Below are 21,299 nucleotides of genomic sequence, written 5' to 3' on the forward strand. Positions count from 1 at the left end.
GGATTCTGCATTAAATAACCTGAAAAGGGTTGATATGCCGTAAAAACAACAAACAAACGAAACTTAATCACTAGTCCACCATCCGTATTTCTGTTGTGTTGAGTTGATATTTAATGAGTTTATAAATATTCATCAGATCAGATATTGATTATCATCAAAATAATGGGATTTATCGAATTATATCAAATTATTGCGACGAATGACATTTCAATATGCTTAATATTTAATAGAGTTCTCAGTTGGGAAGACATTTTTTTTCTATTTCTCTTGCTGACATTTTTATAAAAGACTAGCCCAGGTCCCGGCATTGCCCGGGTGTTTAGAGGTTTGGAGGTGTGTTTTGAGCAAAAAAAAAAAAAAATAAAATAGTAGTAGACAGGTAGGCTTGAACCCGTGACGCGAAGGAGGAAAAGAAAGTGAAAGAAAATCTAACGTTTTATCCCTACTCCATGATGCGACCAGAAGTTTGGAACATTAAAATTAGACAAAGTAAATCCAATCGATATAATAACTTGCAAAACTGGCTCGCAAAAAATCTACCCCTCTTTGTAGATAACTGCCCAGTTGAGGGTGAAGGAATTAATGTTTTTTGCCAATTTTTATATATTTGTCGTCCAAGACGTCGAGCTTCAAAATGATACTGATCATGTGAAAATTTGTCGCGTCTGTCGATAGTTTTAGGCAGACATACAAACATACATTTAAACAGACAGGTGAAATTTATATTATAGACTAGCAGGGGTACCTGGCGTTGCCCGGGTGTTTGGAAGTGTGTGTGCTGGGGGAGGGGGTAGATCAAAACAAAATGGGCGAAGTAATAACCCTGTTTTAAAAAAAAACGTTTCCCGGGTGTTTGGAGGTGTAAAAGAAAAAAAAAGTTTTGGTAGGAAGGTAGGCTCGAACCTGAAGCCTTGACGCGAAGGTGGAAAAGAAAGAGGGGGAAATAACCCTGACATCTAACCCGCTCAGCCACAAGGGAAGAGGAAGTGACAATTGTCTTAATTTAACGTTTATACAGTGAAATTGACATGTGCGAGAATTCAATAAGGTCAAACATCAGACGACTAAAGTTTGGTGCTGCAAGCCAGTTTCTGCATATTTGTTTGTTTCCCCCCGTAAATAAATAGCAATTGTCTGATATGACGTTTTTTTTTCCCCAGCATTGATCAAACCTTATTTGCTTTCTCGCACATAGGGCTGAGAACGCAAATTCGTTTTCACAGTTTCGCTTTTTGTACTGAAAAGACACACGTGCGGGTCAATACATATGGCAAAAATCGCGCATAAAAGTTGCCCAAATTAAAGATACACACCGAGTCGTTTCGTAAATCTTAGATATTGGTAGCATATAAAAAGTTATAAAAATGAGTGACCAACCCGAGAACTACCTCTCCAAAAGCCTTTGCCAGACATACAGAAAAAATGCACACACACACACACAAACACACTAGCCTAGGTGCCTGGCGTTGCCCGGGTGTTTGGAGGTGTGTGCTGAGCAAAAAAAAAAAAAGATAAGAGTAGTAAGCAGGCTTGAAGCCACAACGTGCCAGAGAAAAAAGAGGTGAAAAAACAAAACAAACTGTCTTACTGATGTGCCTACCATGGTTGTGATGTCATGGGCGGTTAAAATAACGCCTTGTATACAATGTCGTGGACACGAGGGTTGAATGACTTGCAAAAAATGTCAGTGAAAAAACTGACCCTCCCTGTAGAAAACTGCCCAGTTGAGGGTGAAGGAATGAATGTTTTTGCTAATTTTTCAATTTGTCGTCCGAAGGGTTGAGCTTCAAAATGATATCTGTCGCCTCTGTTGAAAGTTTTGGGCAAACATACAAACAAACATACATACACTCATTTAAACAGACAGGTGAGATTTATATTATAGAAGGTGAAATTTCTTTCGATATTTTTTATGAAACTTAATTATTGTACTTTCAAACAAAATCATTAAATTTGTTTCCCTTCTACTAACACTACTACTCCTACTCCAACATCACCATTATTATCATCAGTTTAACGTTCCTTTTCTGCTAACATCTGTAGTATATCTTTTAGAAATTAACTTCCCAAACTCACCTATCTCTGGCCAGGTCTTTATTTATCTCTCTTTATCTCATATCCATTTTTATCACTTCTAAACGTGTTTTTCTTCACCTCCCCCTGTGAACTGAACCTGCTACCTTAACTGTTCAACATCTACTAACCAAAGAACTCTCACTCATTTTTCAATGTGATGATACAATCAAAGTCTCCGCTTCTGCACACATCTTCCTATACTGTTCAGATTTAATTTTCTATGGATCTCATCAGATCTAAGTCTATCTTTAGGATTTGCATTACACATTCATTAGGTACGTGCAAAATGAATGCCGATTCTCAAAATGTATAAACATTTTGACCCCTCGTTTTACTTAAAAATTCACCAAACAAAATCAGGAAATTAAGAAACTTTAAGGAAATTTTCAGTATATATCAACTAATGATCACAGAATATAATGAACTATTATTTTTATTTAATCTTAGTGGAAATGTATTATTTTGTTTAAATAAAAAATACCTTTACTAAAGGCATGGTTTTTTTTGTAGTAAAAAAAGAAAAAATGAATGGATTTATTTTTGCTTTTTTTATGAAAATAAAGCATTGTAAATTGTAAAAAAAAAAAAAAAAATATTTACAGGAACATTACAAAAAAAAAGAAGCCCCTAAAGTCCGTATTAATGAATTTGATTAATGAACTCTAAGAAAAATTAATTTCTCGAACTACCGATATCATCATTAAATTAAGCATTGTTTATTTATTTTCACACAAAAAATTATAATTGAAAAATATTTCTTCTTTTTATTTTATATTATATTTTTTGTATAATTTTTATACGTAAGATTCTAATATTTTCCTTGCTCAAATGAACATGTAACTTTCAGCGTAACATAATTTTTATATTATCTTAAAATATAAAAAAAAGACTTTTTTAAATTTTAAAGCAGGAACACAGAAAAAAATAAATAAAAATATGGTAAAAATTATACAAACGTTCACAATAGGAATGCATGGATATACGGCTGGAGGAGAAAAAGAAAACCAGCACTCCCTACCTCCCTCTAACTACCTGACATCATTTTTAGACAGCCTTTTGACTTTCTGACATTTTGGGCCTCCATAGAAGCCATTCTTAGATGACTTAGTTTGTTTTGGTTTGTGTGAAGTCAGAATCGCTGGCTTTCAGGGGACTAATTAAGCTCTTCTTTGTACAAATAAGGTTTTTTTTTTATTTAATTTAATATTTTAGAACTTTACTTTACTAATTATCTTTGAAATAGACCCAGAAAACTAAAATTTATCTTTCAAGGGATTTTTACAATGAATTTATTTAACTTGAAAATTTAGCTGAATTTGTCAGCTTCTGAATGTCGCTGTCAAAACATTTTTCATTATATCTTTTTTTTCATGCGTACAAATATTTTTTTTCCTTTTAAAAATTAACTCGAATCTTTAATCTTTCAAATACAATCAAAAAGTAGTCGGAAACCTATAAAAAAATTATGATAAATCGGCTTTCAAAACTATGTCCTCCTATTATTTTTTTGTCATTATTGCCCGTACCTAACATTCATCATATTTTCATACCAGTCATGGGGAGGATGTTACGAATATTGACTCCAAGTACGTGCGTGTGTCTGTCAGAGTCGTTACGATCATGTGGAAGATGATCAAACATGTTAACGTGGTTAGAGGGGTTGGAGGCGTGCGAGTTAGTTTCACTTAGCACTAAGATATCCAGGGAGTTTGCTAGGAGAAATGATTCTAGTTTAAATTAGTTCTAAGTCTATGGATATTTGTAAATGCGAGCCTCCAGGGAGGAGGTGAAGCATTGCTCAAGTGTGCGTCTGGTTTGATCATTATTTTGGATTGAGCTGTCTAGTTTAAGTTTAGGGTGAGGAGCGCTAGGCAAAGTAGATGTGCATTGTCACCATCATGCAACACAAGTAGACCATTAGCTGACTTCTTGTCCACAGGACTGTGACCTCGGGAATCACCACCAGAGATGAGTGCAGGATGACAGTGTAACACGATGAAGACCTCGGAGTCATATCTTGGTCAAACAGCAGCAAATGTAACAAGTGAAGACTCCGAAGTGTTCACCGGTACATAAGTGTAGTTCTAGGTGGTTCCGATTTCGGCCCCCCCCCAAATTTCAGTAGCATGGACTTGATCGCCTATACGATGATGGGGTTTGATGTGCAATTCCTATTATTCTTTGCTTTACCAGTGGTACATAGGCAAAAGAATAAAATAAAAAAGAAGTTTTTTTAAATAGGAGGAAAAAAAAAATGAGACAACTCAAAGTCTCCAGGGAAATAAGAGTGCCATGGGCCACAGTCTAGAACTGACGTCAGATTTGCTGTTCTTTTTCTTCTTGCTGGCTCCTGGAAGAAATTAACTCAAATAGACAGTGTTCGTGTGGTATTTGAGTCATGAATTCCATAGGCGACGAATAAAATAAAACTCCAGTCGTAAATTCTTGTTTTTATGAAGATTAATTATTAAATAAACTCCTGACTAGTATGTTTGCTATTATACAGTAAAATTAAATGAAAAAAAAAATATATATGCAATTTTCTTTTTTGACAATGCTCAGATTTAAAGTCACACGAACAGTTCACTCAGAAAAAAAAAATTTGCGAAGCACAACTGTCTCCTTCTTCTCTCTTTTTCGGTTAGTGAGCATGGTGGGTATGGCATGAGTAAAGGGGCGGTTCAAACTCAACTCCTTACAACAACTGCTCTCAACTCAATTCAACTGACAAAAGTTGCTTTCGGCACGCCTTCTTATAGGAAGGTATGAGTCTGAGGTTTCATTCAGCCAATCAACCTTCACAGCCTCAAAATTGAATTCACCCTGATTGGCTAGTTTGGTAAAATCACTTGTGCATATTAATTAAGTAATTTTCTATCAAAAGTTTCTAACACGGAGAAACCTTGGAATTGACCTCAGGTCAAACTGATTCTTAAGTTTAGACAAAACAATCGTGAATACTACCATATGGTATGCAATGGGTTCCTTCACAAAACAATATTATTATTAAATATTATTATCAACACCCATATCCACTCAGTTGAAGTCATTTTTCCTTATTTTGGTTTCAGTCACCAATCAAAGAAATGGAACCAGCAAGGCAACTGGGAATTGCCCGGATTGCTCACATAATAAAAACTCAGCTGTATTTTAACTGTTATTCATGTAAATTTCGACCATTACAGGTAGTTGGGTCACATTCATCCCCTTAGCTCACCCAGCCTCCAAAGGAAATTGTTGAGTCTAATCTATCCATATGTTTCTCACTCGTCACTGATCCATCCTTAGGCAGCCTTATAGCGTCTTAGTAAATACAATATAATTAAAAAAATTAAAATCGGTTTTCAGATTAAATAAAAAAATTTAATATAACAGAGTCTTCAAATTAAGTAACATTTAACTTCCGACTAGTTTCTAAACCGGAAGTTATTTGGATCAGTAAATGATCATGCAAATAAATACACATTGCTATTTATTATAAATAAGATAATTACTAACATGAAAAAAAAAAATTCAAACTTTTCATCCATGAAATAACAAGTCTCAGAAGATTTTTAATGAGTTTATCATTTTCAACTTGGATATTTCTTTTGTTTTGATTTTTTAAAGTTAGCTTTAAGCTTTGCATAAACAATGTCCGTTATTAACACAGTGACAATGAGGTTTTCCTGGTTTTCATCTGGAACAGCAGATAAAATGGTGGCTTCTTTTTCTAACCATCTAAAAATCAGAATAAAAAAACGGAAAAAAATTACTTTTACATAAGGACTGATAATTCATATTATTTGGATTATTCTGTTTACTGTCCTCATCTTGAGTGTTATTTTCACAACGTTTCAGTCAATGTGACCTCTAACATTTTCAAATGGAACCCTTTATAAAATCTACAGAGCTAGCATGTTCTCATTCAGTCAGGAAAGACTGGGTAGAAGTCTTAAGTAATTCGCAGGATGAAGGTTCAATCGTTAGTGAGGGCAACACTCAAAATAGAACTGTGAATTACTTAGGTATTCTACCAAGACCGTCTTAAAAGACAAGATGGCCGGTGAGCAAAAATAATTTAATCTGCTGACGTCATCACGGATAGTCCATACCGGTGACACCGGTAGTCACCGGTAGGCATTCATAACGTCTTGAAGTCAGTGTAATATTTCTTTTTTTATTAAAATGCCTTCACGGTGCATCGTTCCAACTTGCTGAGGAAATTATCGTAAAGGACCAAAAAGTGACAGTATTTTCATTTCCGAAAGATAAAGAATTATAATGCAGTAAAAAAAAAAAAAGATTTTACACCATCTCCATTCAGCAAAGTAAGTTTTAACGTGCTCCCCTCCCCCTGTATTTAACACGATGTAACTATAATTTAATTCAATATTATCATCCTAAATGTTCTACCATTCAAAAGAAGCTTCAAATAAATTGCTAATATTAAAAAAAAATTTTTTACAGCATACAAAACTAACGAAAATGCGAGACAACATCGACTCTTTAAAACACGATTTTTTTAAGCTGTTGACACACGTTTAAAAATCTAACAAAAATTAATTTTCCTGAAATTTTTCAATATTTAAAAATAAATTATGCCGGCTGATAAAATTTTTAAACTTTTTTTTAAAGCTAGAAAGATAAAATTTAAAAATACTTATTTTATATATATATATATATATATATATATATATATATATATATATATATATATATGAAACTAAACTAAAAAAAAAAAAAAAACGCGCGTTCACTCGTGGTCTTAAACAGTCTTGGCCTTCGGGACCAGATCAAAGTGTAGTATCTGTTCTCCAGATGCTGCATTCTATTTCTTGTTCTCTTTCGGTGGAGGAGAAATCCTTCACGACTGAGACAATTTTTATTTTTGTACCTTTTCTCCACGTTAAAAAACGACCCTGGTGTCTAACTCTGTCCCGTGGGGAGGCATAGTAAATAAGTACAATTCATTTCATTAACGTAATTGGGTTTGTATTACTGTACACATAGATTCGAAAAAGTTGTCAAAAACAAATATATAACAAATAAATGTTATCAAAGGCAAGATAAGTTACTTTTCTACCAAATATTTTTCGTGTTTTTATTCAATGTAACATGTTTATTCAGCTCGAAAAACATAGTGTTTACCGATGTATTCGAAAATTCAAGATGGCGTCTGATTCTCTCTTTAACACGGTAAGTTTGGGATAAGGTGTTATAAATAAAAAACTATACAACATACTATTAAAAACCCGCCGAATATATGTCAACCTATGTCACGGTAACATATATTGAGCGAGTTTTTAACAGTATTTTATCCGGTTTTGTATTTATAACACCTTATCCCAAACTTACCGTGTTAAAGAGAGAATCAGACGCCATCTGGAATTTTCGAATACATCGGTAAACACTATGTTTTTCGAGCTGAATAAACATGTTACATTGAATAAAAACACGAAAAATATATCCAGTTTGGTAGAAAAGTAATTTATCTTGCCTTTGATAACATTTATTTGTTATATATTTGTTTTTTGACAACTTTTTCGAATCTATGTGTACAGTAATACAAACCCACGTATTTTAACAAACTGAAAATATGGATATAAAAAAATGATTTTGCATGTTATTTTTGTTATGTGGTGAAATAATCTTAAATAAGAAACATGATTTTTTTCTTTAGGTTAATTTTTTTACTGTGCAATATTTCATGAATTTATTAAAAATATTGTTTTTGATTTTGAAAAAAATATTGTGGTTCATTTTGATTTAAAAATATTCATTTTGATTAAAAAATATTCATTTTGATTTAAAAAAAATATTCATTTTGCTTTAAAAAAAAGTTTAATTTTAATATTTGTTTATTGTCTTAACTCATATCAAATGTTTTGCTTGTGTTCTGCTTCAAATATTCATAATCTTACATGCATAATTTTCATTTAATTATATTAAATAAACTTCAAGTTTATTTCAAATCAAATCGTGTTCCTTCACTTTTTTAAAATGTAATTTATAAGTAATTAAAGAACGCATTCTAATCTTTAAAATCTATAATACAACGAAATATTCAATTGCTTATAATATACTTAAACAAATAACTTGTTTTTTTTTAATTATTTTTTTATTATTAATATTAGATGAGTTTCAGTATAAATCGTGTTCTTTCTTTATTTCTTTATTTTAATCCAATTTTGAAGTTTTGTAACGCTGTCTGTAAAAATTACTGTTCATTATTGACAGTCTAAGAGTTCCACATATCTTGCTTGTTGGGACCTCGGCGATGACGTCATTTTTTCAGCTGGCCGGCCATCTTTATAACGAAGGCCACGATTCTACCCAGTCATGGCTAACGGACTGAGTATTACCCCCGTGGATTAAATGAAGGGTTCCATTGGAAATAAATTTTGTGTAGACTCCCTGAGTTCAACAAGATACATCTGAAGAAGGTTGGAGGTTACATTGACCGAAATGCTGTGACTTTTCACCATCGGCGACATTAGTTTTGACAACTTCATCCCAAATCATTCAGTGCGTTTTGGCTACTGACTGTCGTGTGTGTGTGCACAGCTTCAACACATCGACCGAAATGCTGTGCGAATAAAACTCAAGATGAGAAGAGTAATCTGAAGAATCCAAATAATAAAAACATTTTATTTGTTTTTTAATTTTAAGATAAAAAAGAAAAAAATATTTTTGGTCACACACTTTTTAAAGAAACTTGCCCACATGGTTTTACCGAAACAAAACAAAACTTTTCTATTCCCTTCTGCTTTGAGGGATTAGGGTTAAACATAACACCAGGATAAAGAAAAGAAAAAAGAAAAAAAAACTCTCAGATCAGACTACCTACCCTGATGAGGCTATACATTAGCGAAATATCGGAAAAAAAAAAAAAAAAAAATAAATAAATGATTTTATCATTACATTTGATACTCAAAGGTTTTTCAAATTTTTCATTTAAATTTTATTGAAAAAATATTTTCTTTGAAAAAATAGGAAGGAATTACGTAGAGAATATGCAGAGAAGAATGCTCCAAGCTGAAAACCCTGTGTCACATTCTTGTATGAGAGTTATGTAAAACACTGCAGCTGCTAGAAAAATGTGAGACATGGTTGAATGAGAAGCTATACATAATGAGAAGCTCTTCTCTTCATTAGATCAGTTGCACAGATTGTGGGTTAGATTGGCTGAAACGTTCTTTGATTAACATCTAAGATGAGAACAGTAGTGTTAATAATCCAAATAATCCAAATTATCAATCCTCATCTAAAAAAATTAAAAATCTTAAAAATGCACAATGTTTAAAATATAACGAAAGTAAAGAAATCCTGTTAAAAAAATGTTTAATAATCAAAATAACAGGAATCTACAATTATGTGCTAAAAAATAGAAATACAGTCAGAAATTACATATGCAGAGAGGAATGCTCCAAAAGACTGCAGTTGCTAAAAAGAAAGTGAATCACAGTTGAATGAGAATGACAAGATAGACATAGTGAGAACCTTTTCTGTTATGTAATTGGGAACACAAAAAATTATTTGTTATTTGTCTGTTGATCTATCTATATATCTATCGATCTACTTATCTAGCATTTTATTTTCGATCGATCTATCTATCTGAATGGTGTGGTGAACGGTTAAGGGGGGGTGAGCTGTGTTTTGATATATTGTTAAACATATCAAAATTACATCAAACTTGGTGACCGATCACTTGCACTGGAAGAGTCTGATAGCTGACCCTATGTCTGATGTATGTGATCATGTTAGCTGAGAAAATAGTCAGAGTTGGATTGAGGGTGTCAACATAAGAATATGATCTGAAAGGGGTCTCCTCTCAAATGTGGGCGGGGAGCGTCTCAGACGTGGGACGTGTAAGAACTAGCCACCCAAGTAAATATCGTCGATTGCGCCTCTGCTACACGTAATGCCTGGGAGCGAATACACAACTATAGAAACCAACCTGTCATCTTCAGTTAATCGCATGTGTCTTCTTGTCAAGAGAATCAACTCGCTCGAGATGATAGAAGAACCCGTCGGAAAGAGGCTGAACAGCAGAACCAGGTTTGCCACGTTTATGTATTCGTGTTATATGTCAACACGCACACATACGCGCGCACACACATACACACACACACTAAAAGAGACACAGCTAACAATCATAGCAGGATTAAAAGAGTTAAAGAAAAGAGTTAATTATACATCAAGAAAATGTTAAGAACACAAACCTAGACTGTAACACGATAAGCTAGGGTTCATAAAGTGAAAAACCACCATAGACATTTTGTCACATACATATACAGTATGACCATAAAGAGACATGATGATGATGATGATGATTGCAACATCTTGTCAGACGAGTGCCACTCCCTCAAACATTAAAATCCATGAGCCCAAAAATGACATTTTTTTTTTTTTTTAGTCCTACCGGTGAATTCACACGCTCAAGCAGGCATTACACTGAAGACGGTCGTTGAGATCAATTATTACATGCTTCCAGCATTTCAAGCCTCCACACGTCACAACTTTTCCATCGCCACAGGACCATTTTTATAGACAAATGGTTGAGGGAGTATCTATACACAGATGATGTTACAGAGTCTGAGCTTTGTATGACAGCTAAGTCTCTCTCTCAGTTCAAAATGTTGAGATCCAGCAACAAGCAAGAGCAAGATAGCCAGCAACAAGTTAAACTGCAAACCAGTTTCATGCGGGTACTGGTCTCCCGCTTTATGGTTTTTTTAAATCAGAGATTTGCTTCTCCTAGAAAGGTTGCCTTCACCACGGCTTATGGGAGCCCTATCCACCCCAACACACACACATACATACACACAAACACACACGGTGCTAGTTGGCCGTTGACTCCGAAAAACGGTTCATTCAGCCTTTGGAAGGTCTTGTTTTTAATCCTTCAGGGAGACTAGCCACCCTCCTCACCAAACAAGTCTGGTAGGGGAACCAGTTTAGTCGCCGGTGACCCGACCATGAGGCAGGTAGTACTGGGTTACATGGTACCAGTAACATATAATATGACCTGACATAAAGAGACATACACACACACAAACCCAACTATACAACAATATCACATTTGATCAGCTGCGCATCTGTTATATTTTAATGTGTTTGTTTTATCTAGCTGTATTACTTAACGGATTATTGTCCTCATCCTTTAATGTCTATTTACAGATAACAGACAAATGTTTCTACCCGGCATTGCTGGGTGTTTATCTAACACATATAGCTCATTTTGAACGCACCTGTAAACATGCACAATAGGTTGAAGAGACAGAAATATTTAACTAAGAGAAGATAAACCACCAAAGAAATGGGAAGTATATCTTCTTTGGAGTTGACCACCCAGAATTTGATATCTGCATTTAGAAAAGTTAATGCCTCATTAAATCGGGGCCATCATTTTTCAAGTTGATGGTTGGGTGGTCTACAAAGGACACTGCTATCTATATAGATTCCAGCAGAGGGGTGTGACAATTCAGTTGGGTTTGTGTGCTACTCAGAACCAGATAGGCCTACAGGCTCTCAGCTAAAAGATTGCGTTTAAGTTGGATTTATACTTTGATTCAGTTGGCTTATGAATTTTGATTTGCAGATCGTGCGTTTAGAAGAAAACGAACATCATTGTAACACTCTTCAAAATAAAACTTTTGTTAATTGTTTTAAGACTAGAATTGTAAGCGAAATCAACATAACATCAGGTCAAATTCAGTCATCATCTTGTTTTGATTTTGCTGATTCACATAATGTTGACACATTTCAAGTGCTTTTCTCAGGTTCACATGTATAATATTAAATGTATTTTAACTCTAAATGATTCCTTGTTTAATAATATTTTATAAAAACAACATAAAACCATTTTTAATACTTATAAAGAATTTATTTCTTGTATTTACTTGAATCGAAGGCCATGTTTAATTTCACAAGAGTTTCTGATTGATAGCTATTCTGTGGAAGTCCTGGAAATTAAGAATTTTCAGTGAGTAGCTGTTCTGTACAAGTCTTGGACTTTATAATTTTACAGGAAAGAGCAAAAAATTTTTCTCATGTTGACACAAAAACATTATGTGCGGATTCAATATTTATAAATAGAACCTTCCCACTTTTGGTGATCATACCATCTTCTTTATATAAAAAATATTGCAATACTGCTCTTGACGCAACCTTAAACGATTATCGGGTGCAGATAAATACAGTTTTGGAATTTTTTTAGATGAGGATTCATAATTTGGATTATTCAAATTACTGATTTTGAAATTTCTGTCAAGGCAAGAAAAAGTGTTCTGAATGGTACTTCCCCAGTAATAACTATTATTATTATTATTATTATGTGACACCAATACTCCATTTTGTAATAATTATTATTATTGTGAAGAGAGTAAAGATCTTTGAGATCGAGTGATCATAACATAGTTTGTATGTGTCAACACATGGGACCCACACGTTGTATGCAGACAGACGCAAGGAAACAAAGACAAGGAAAGAATTTAACCCATTCTTTTTTTTTTTTTTAACAGACATTTATTTACAGGTACTTCCAGAATAACGCCTTGTTTCCTGTTCAAAAGTTTTCTTGCATGCCAATGTGCTTAACCAAACTCTGCCGTGTTGAACACGTGATACTCTGTCTTTGTCCGGCCATGTGTGTGACACATCTATTTCTGCTCTTTCGTGTCTCAAACACGTTTTGTAATACCTGCTTCTCTGAACACGTGTGGCCTTTTCTATCTCTGCTGTCATATCGCACAGCTGGCTTGGTCATTTGCATATGACTGCTGCTAACACCGCATCAGCAGCTCTGTTACAGCACCCCCAACATGTTAGAAATCTTAGATAAATAATCAAAAGCAAACTATTAAAATAGAATTTTGGGATACTTACCCAGTTCATGGCCCACCAACTTCTGTAGGTTATATAAGTAGCCAGAAGATGCCAAAGCGATAAGGTAATCAACAAGTTTCAATAAAAGCATGATATTTAATAAATCAAGAAAAATTGTTAAACCAAAAACGACTGAACATGCGATGCTAATGTGACCCCCTCCTCTCTTATCTTTAAACACGTGACAAAATCCCCTCCTTTTATCTCATATTAAGAATGGCTTTGGAATTAGAAATCCATTCTTAACATGGCGAAGAAAATACCCCGTTTTGAATTAATCATCTTCACTTTGACATTTTTTGGCTGCTTATGTAAGCTGCCGACAGATGCCAATACGAAGTTGCCGGAGATTGGATTGTAAACTAGATCGGTGCAGAATTTGTAATTGCCAGACTTACTGTAATAATGGACTTCCTTGGAAGATACGGAATTTCTTCTCTTTCCACACAGTAAATGACAGGAGAGCTTTTTGAACGCACATTTTGAGATTAGCAATGCCTTGACCATTAACAGCATTAGTAAAGATGGCACCATCTTTGGTAGATGTTAACACGTGTCTGAAAATATGCAATTCAGAAGAAAATTGTGTTCTTCAAAATAAAGACGTCAGAAATGTTAGTGAAATGTCATTTGATTTGAATAAAGTTTCTTTCATATGGGAATATTTTTTATGTCAAGAATGGAAATAAAGTTTTAAAAATAATATTGATCAATTTGGAGAGTATTGTATTCAAAATGGATTGCAAGGACAGAATTTTTTAAATGCTTTTAAAATTCATCGTTAAGCAACAATTTTTAAAAGAATTTGAATTTATAGGAAATTTTGTAGATCAAGATTAATTATTTGGATTACTGTTTTTGAGATTTCTGTCAAAGCAAGAAAGAGTGCTTTGAGTGAGAAATAAATAACACCAAACATTAATTCATTATGAACATTCAATGTTCTTTTGTGGAGCAATTGCTCACCATTAAAAAAAAATGAGGAAAAAAAAAATATTACAAAGTCTTCCCTGATTAAGGTGGGTTCCATCAACAGTTTCAGAGAAAATTAAATAAAAATGATTTTCATTTTTCATTTAATAAAAAAAATGACAGCATTAATCTGTTTTCTAATATTTTTTTTTATTTTGACCTTATGAAATGCTTTCAAGGATGTGCTTACTCCCATCCAAATTTACTATAAACTATTTAAAAAATGTTTATTCAAATAAAGTATTCAAATGATTTTCTCTAGAGAAAATAAGACAATAAAATTGTAAATGAATAACACCAAACATTAATTTACTATGAACTATTAAAAAAATGGGTAAATGTTTACTTTAACTATAACAAATCACCGACCAATAAAATTTTTTTTTTTTTAGGTTTTCGGGGTTGCTTACAACGAATCTGATATTCAAACCCGTCGCAAATTTACCGTTTGCATGGTATTAACCCCTGAACCCTCGCATTATTTTGTGCCAACTCACTGCCATCGTTTATGCTATTCTTCCACGATGTGTTCGCCCCCCCCCCCGCTCCTCTACCCCCCCCCCAATCAAAACAGAATTTTTGTGAAAAATTAAACAGTTTTTCTGCTCGGTATATGTCGGCGCATTATTTACAGAAAAACGGTAAATTAAACTGCAGAAGCACCTATTAAATGTTGTACAAGTTTTATAATTGAAACCCGCCCTCCAAAAAAAATAAAAAAATAAAAATGCTTTTGTAGACCGCTTGTGAAAACTTAATTTTTTTAGATCAATTAAAAAGCATCAAAAACTATGTAACACAAAAAAATGAACCACATTTTGTTTTTGAAAACTTGTTATTTCAAATGTCTGCTAAAAAATTCTTCCGCGATGTGACAAGTCACCTTACTATGCGCGTCCATGCGCGAACGCATCATGTAAGAATAGCATAAACGATGGCGGTGAGTTGGCACAAAATAGTGCAAGGGTTCAGGGGTTAATACCATGCAAACAATAAAATTGCGATGGGTTTGAATATCAGATTTGTTGTCAGTGACCTCGAAAACCTGAAAAAACAAAAAAACAAATTTTATTGGTCAGTGTTCTGTTGTAGTTAAAGTAAACATTTACCAAAAAATGTTTATGCAAAACATTCAAATGACTGTTAATAGATCGTTTGTCTTTAGTGTATATAGTATTTCTAAATTTTATGTTGTATTATTGATTTCAATAATCGTAACTCATTTTGATCGTAATATAAGAATGATCAATGAAAAAATATATAATTTTTGAATTTCAATATACTTACCCGGTAGGTAACAAATCTACTTTATTGTTGACTTCAATCATGTTTTTAAGTTGATTTGATGACACCATTGTACGCAGTGTTTGGTGGACATTTTTATTTTGAGCCTCCGTATCATCATGGCTAATGTCTCGTACATGGATCAATAAGTCCTGTGGGTGTAAAAAAAAAAAAAAAAAGAAGGGGAATTCTTTTTAAATAGGATTTTATCTCCTTAGAATATTATTTGATCTCTAGATTGAACTTGTTGCACTTGTGTCCTCTCGACATACATATCCCTGAGAAACCCACTTAGCAACAAAATCACACCCCTTCATTCACTGTTGAGGTTCCTAAATGTAAGAAATCTTCCTACTTTAATAGTGTCTTCCCTCAAACAGCTAGACTTTGGAGTTCCCTTCCTGCTACCTGCTTTCTTGACTATACTGATATGCAGAAGTTTAAATGTAATGTAAACCAACATCTTGTTAATCTTTTCTAACCATGGTCCCAAATAGTAGCCCCTTACGTCTAAGTGGCGATATGCCTTGTAAGGGTGAACATGAGTAAAAAAAGAAAAAAAGAAAAATAGTTAATATGTATTTAATGAGATCTAGTATTACTATTGGACCTAAGGATACAGCATAATTATGTCGATACACCAGTTCTGGTCAGATCACCCAAGTTAAGCAACATTGAGCCTGGTTAGTACCAGATGGGTGACCATTTGGGAATTCTAGGCGCTGTATGTGCTCTCAGCTTATCTCGGCATTGTTTCCAGTCATTCTGAACACACACATTATATATCCATATCTATAATATAAAGCTGAATGTCTGTGTGTGTGTGTGTGTGTCTGGTAACGAATATGGTTGACTATTTAAAAAAACTGATTACATATAATGATAGATGTATCGAGACACAGGAATAGGTATGTTTGATCTGGGAGAACGGTGGTTCATTAAAATTGTGGGGTCTGTGTTCAGCCTGGTCCACAAAGTATGGAAATAAAAAATTTAAAAATCAAAAAAAAAAAAAACGTTTACAAGTGTTTTTGATACAGATGTACATAATAATACTTTAATAAGTATGTGTTAACTTAAATAGGGATGGTATAATAAAATTATGGGGTCTGCGTTCGCGTCTGGCCTCCATAGAATGGAAATAGGCACAAACTTTAATAAAGACTTTTCATATCTATCTGCGTAAGTATACTTTGATAATTATGTTTCAGTTTGAAGAAATATGGTATAATAAAATTATGGGGTGTTTGTTCGCACCTGACCTCCATAGAATGGAAATATGTCACAAAGTTTAACGAGGTTTTTAAATATAGATCAACAGAATATTGTGATAAGTGTTTCAGTGTGAACAGTTATGGTATAATAAATTATGGTGTTTATCTATTTTATTTTTACTTTCATCATATTTTGTTTTGGTTTGGATACCCCCAAATTCGAAGCTATCTCATTACAATCCTTCCTTTTCATAAACTTTTTTTTTTTACATGGAGTTCACCACTTATCAAGGCCCAATGGCCACTCAGGGATAAGGGTTATTGTGTGTACAGTAATCAAAGGGATAGTGTAGCAGTAGTATTGGAGAATTGGTAAGGTGTCATTACTTGGGGGGGGGACATTAGGAATTTGTTTGTGTTGGACTTGAAGACATCCAGGTTGAAGTCGGGAGGGAAACAGGCAAGCGGAACAGAGTTCCACAGGCGTGCAGTTCTAAGAAAGAAGCTTTGTTCATGGTATCTACGTTTTGATTTAGGCACAGATAGGGAGTGACGAAAATTATTGACGGTGGTTTCAGCTAGTTGGGTGTTTTTTGAAAAAGATTGGCGAGGGGGGACCAGAGAATGGAGCTCAGACGAGCACCTGCCATGGAAATAACGATAGAACAATGACAGGCTCGCAATGTCTCTTCTGTGGGAAAGAGGTTGCAGGGTAGAGAAAAGGGCATCCCCCACCAAGCCACGGAGTCTATTTTGTACTCTGTCAAGGCAGGATAGGCTATTTTAGCAGCCCCCGCCCAGATGTGGCAGCGGCAGCAGTACTCCATCTTTGGACATACTTAGCTTTTATATAGATAGAGAATTGCATCATTAGTGAGATATCTCCTGGAGCGGTAGAAGGATCCCACCATTTTCCCAGCGACCTTGGCCACAGACTTGATGTATGTGTTCCATTTAAGATCAGGTGTAAAGGTCAAACCCAGGAGCTTATCAAAGCCTGGGGCCTCCCTTAGACGAGAGCCATCCATTTCAATTGATGCCAGATGGGGATCAGAGCATTTATGATGTAGAGATAGGAGCTTGGTCTTAGATGCATTAAAGGTAACCAGCCATGTCTTCCCCCACTGTACCACGCGCTCAAGATCAGAGGAGAGTGAATCAGAGAGAACATCATCATTTACAGCCTTTGATGTGTTGCCATAGATGGTCGTGTCATCAGCATAGATGTCAACGAAAGATTTTAGTATGTGTTTTGGGAGATCATTGATGTAGATCAGGAAGAGAGTTGGGCCCAGTATGGACCCCTGAGGGACTCCAGCATTAATACTGTAGGCCTCTGATTTCTGCCCATCAACCACTACTCTTATGAGCCTATCTGAGAGAAATGACTTAATGATAGAGAAAACATTTCCAGTTATACCGTGGCTGGAAATCTTGTGTAGTAGGCCTTTATGCCAAACCTTATCGCAGGCCTTTGATATGTCGAGAGCAATTGCCCTAGAAATTAAGCCTTTGTTGAGAGATTCACTAATCCTATGAAATATAACCGTTAGCACATCTGCTGTAGATCTAGCAGAGCGGAAACCATATTGCGTGTCGCTAAGAAGGTTATTTCTGCTGAGGTGGTTGACTACTTCTCTATTTATTGTGGATTCCAGCAACTTACTCATGACACACAGGAGACTTATTGGTCTGTACTGAGAGGGGGATGACTTATCTCCTGAATTCTTAAATACAAGGCATACTGATGAGGTTTTCCAGGGTGTTGGGAAGCACTTCTCCTTAACGCAACGCTTAAACAGTTTGGAAAGTATGGGGGCAAGTTCTGGTTGTAATTTTTTTAACACTATAATTGGAATACCGTCAGGACCAGTTGCTTTACTGGAGTCAAGGTTCTTGATTAGCTTGGCGACCTCACGCACAGATATTTGTATGTTGCATAGCGTGCTGTCTGTTATAGGAGGGAATATGGGGAGTTGATGGCCTTCGTCACACAGGGTAGAATTTGCCGCAAAGTTTTTGGCAAATAGTTTGGCCTTGTCGGATGCTGTCGAGATTACCTCTGGTCCATTGATAATGGTTGGGATAGAATGCACATTTCTGTTCAGGATCCTATTTGCTATTTGCCAGAACTGGTGGGAACCAAGCCACTGCTCAGCTACTTTGGATTTAACAGATTGGGCATATAGTTCTCTTGCATTTTTTATTACTCTTTTACAGTGGTTGCTGGCGGTTCTGAAAGCAGCTTTAGTTTCAGTGCTTCTATTACATTGGTAGCTATGGAAAAAGTGATTTCTGTGTGCGATGGCAGCAGCACATTCGGGGGAGAACCATGGCTGGCTGTTAGGTTTTTGTTTGAATTTTTTGGATGGTATGAATTGGTATATGCCTACAAGTAACCATTCGGTCAGGTCTGATACTATAGAGGACACATCCTTTTTAAACATGGAATGGAGAGGGAGATCAGATATGAATGTATGGAAGCTATCCCAGTTCGCCATAGAGTATCGGTATACAGTACGGTGGAGAGGTACGTCTGTAGATTTATTATATTTCATTTTTATCTTAACTGATACGACGCAGTGGTCGGAGGATCCAAGAGGAGATAGAACGGAACACGAGCATAGCTCAGGGGAAGTGGATAGAAAAAGGTCTAGAAGGCTTGCGAACTGACCGGTACTATCGGGCAAACGGGTGGGCTCACGGACAATCTGAGTGAGGTCATAGGCAATGGCAAAATCATGACAGAACCTCCCCTCATCATTAGTCTTATTTGAGTGGGTCAGCCATTCCATATTATGGACATTGAAGTCACCGCAAATGTGAATGTTAGCTGAGGGATGAGCAGACAGGATATGGTCAATTTTTTCTGATATACTCTTAAAGACAGTAACTCCACTATTGTGGGGGCGATAGAGGGCAAATATAAATGCGGTGGTGTAAGCAAGTGCAACCCGGAAGCACATATAAGGTAGATTAGGGTCTTCTCTGGAGATATCCCTGCCACATGGGAAGCCATCTTTAATATAGGCACATATTCCATGCCCGTGGCGATCTTGGGGGTCAGATTTAGATGTAAGATTAGAGTATCCTTTAATTATGAACTCATCTAGGGAGGTGGTCCGCCCTATTCCAGTTTCGCTTAGGAAGAATATGTCAGGTTTTGTCTCCTGTAATTGGGTTTCAACCTCTGGAAGGTTAGAACGTAGACCCCTGATGTTGGAGAAGGAGACGTGGTAGTAGGGGTCTACGTAGGAGGATGGGTTCTAGGTTTATTCGTGTTTTCTTTTTTGAGATATTTCATGTTGAGGATTTTGGGGTTTGTGGAACAGGTCAGTATACTTGGTTAGAGCAGAGCAGAGAGGGAAAGTAAGAGAGGAAAGAGAGGAAATTTTTTTTTTTTTTTTTGTGGCACATGATAAGGTAAAGCTGTAACAATTACCCACTAGTATGGCATCGAGAGGCCCCACCAGAGACTACTACATGGTCCAGAATCCATTCACCAAATGACAATACAGCAGCCCCAGTACTTTGCACCTGCTGATAGGACAGCCTTTTTAGTGGTTATTCCAAGGTTCGGGTCCCTGACTATCAGGCGGTTAACATCAGCCCAGATGAAAACGTTTACCTCCAGCACCCTTACTAATGACATGGCTGCAAGGATAGACATAGAGACAGAAAATTTCCGACATCTCAGACTACTGTTCACGAAGTACTACCAACCTAGGAAGCAGCTTTTTCTTCACCCTTTGTCAGAAACATCACTCATTAGAAATACTTTCATAAATCAGAGTCCATTTTCTGTAGGCAGTTTTTGAACCCAGTCAACGACGAGTACTTTTGCGAGTATATATATATATATATATATATATATATATAGTGAATAAATGACAAAAGACTATATTTTAAAGTCATGACATTGACCATCTTATAATTTATTCCTTTAATTCAGTTGATATTTACAATTCTTGAAAATTGTAAATATCAACTGAATTAAAGGAATAAATTATAAGATGGTCAACATCATGAACTTTGAAATATAGTCTTTTGTCATTTATGCACTATATTGCTCTGTAATTACACTGAGCTTCTTAAATAAGGATTGATACATGTTATAAGGAAATAAAATATATTTCCACAGGAATATATATATATATATATATATATATACACTCTTCACTTGCCACCCACTGATATTTAACAATGTTGACTCAGGAGAGGTATGTTTGGAGATTGCACACCTCTTGCCTCAAAAATTCCACATCCTCGACGAAACCGATCACTATTCTTCTGTTACCATTATGAGACCTTTGGAGGTAATCTATTTCCTGCAGCGAGGGGTCAAAACATAACCATTGTTACAACGCTATATATTTGAACTACTAAATAAAGAACTCTTGTCTGAGAGAGGAATCTTTTTTCCACACGCAAGATGCCAGGAAACAGGAACGTATTGCTACACACAAACTTAAAATGATAAAAATCAACACACATGCAATTCCATGGACTCACATGTAATACTTACACTAGCATGTGTACCCGGCGTTGCCTGGGTCGACATGAAGTTCCGTTTGGAACACACCTGCTATACTAAGGACATTGATCATTTTCACCATGGGAAACACTGAAGGATCCTTTATCTTTTACTAGACTTAACATTTGACTGGTCTAAATATTCTCAAATTAGTTTGTAGAAACTAATGATGGAATCCATGTCACTCTAAATAATTTACAATTCTTAACAATTGGAAATGTCAACTGAATTAAAGGAATAAATTATAAGATAGTCAACATCATAAATTTTGGAATATAGTCTTTTGTCATTTATTCACTATATTGCTCTGTAATTACATTGAGCTTCTTAAATAAGGATTGGTACATGTT

General features: G+C 35.2%; 1 protein-coding gene across 1 annotated transcript in view; it reads right to left on the reverse strand.

Moving 5' to 3' along the window:
- Window positions 1-5,535: 5,535 nt before the first annotated feature.
- The window catches only part of LOC145249492 (putative GTP-binding protein 6), a 45,750-nt gene continuing 29,986 nt past the window's right edge, over window positions 5,536-21,299 (reverse strand). The window contains exons 9-11 of the mRNA XM_080111101.1: window positions 15,205-15,353; window positions 13,344-13,502; window positions 5,536-5,796 (exon numbers count right to left, since the gene is read on the reverse strand). Coding sequence (XP_079967227.1) covers window positions 5,649-5,796; window positions 13,344-13,502; window positions 15,205-15,353 — 456 coding nt within the window. The 3' untranslated portion in view covers window positions 5,536-5,648. The remainder of the gene's footprint in view (window positions 5,797-13,343; window positions 13,503-15,204; window positions 15,354-21,299) is intronic.

The sequence above is a fragment of the Euprymna scolopes genome, chromosome 28 (assembly GCF_053919585.1).
Source record: "Euprymna scolopes isolate OS-2025 chromosome 28, ASM5391958v1, whole genome shotgun sequence".
Taxonomy (NCBI): domain Eukaryota; kingdom Metazoa; phylum Mollusca; class Cephalopoda; order Sepiida; family Sepiolidae; genus Euprymna; species Euprymna scolopes.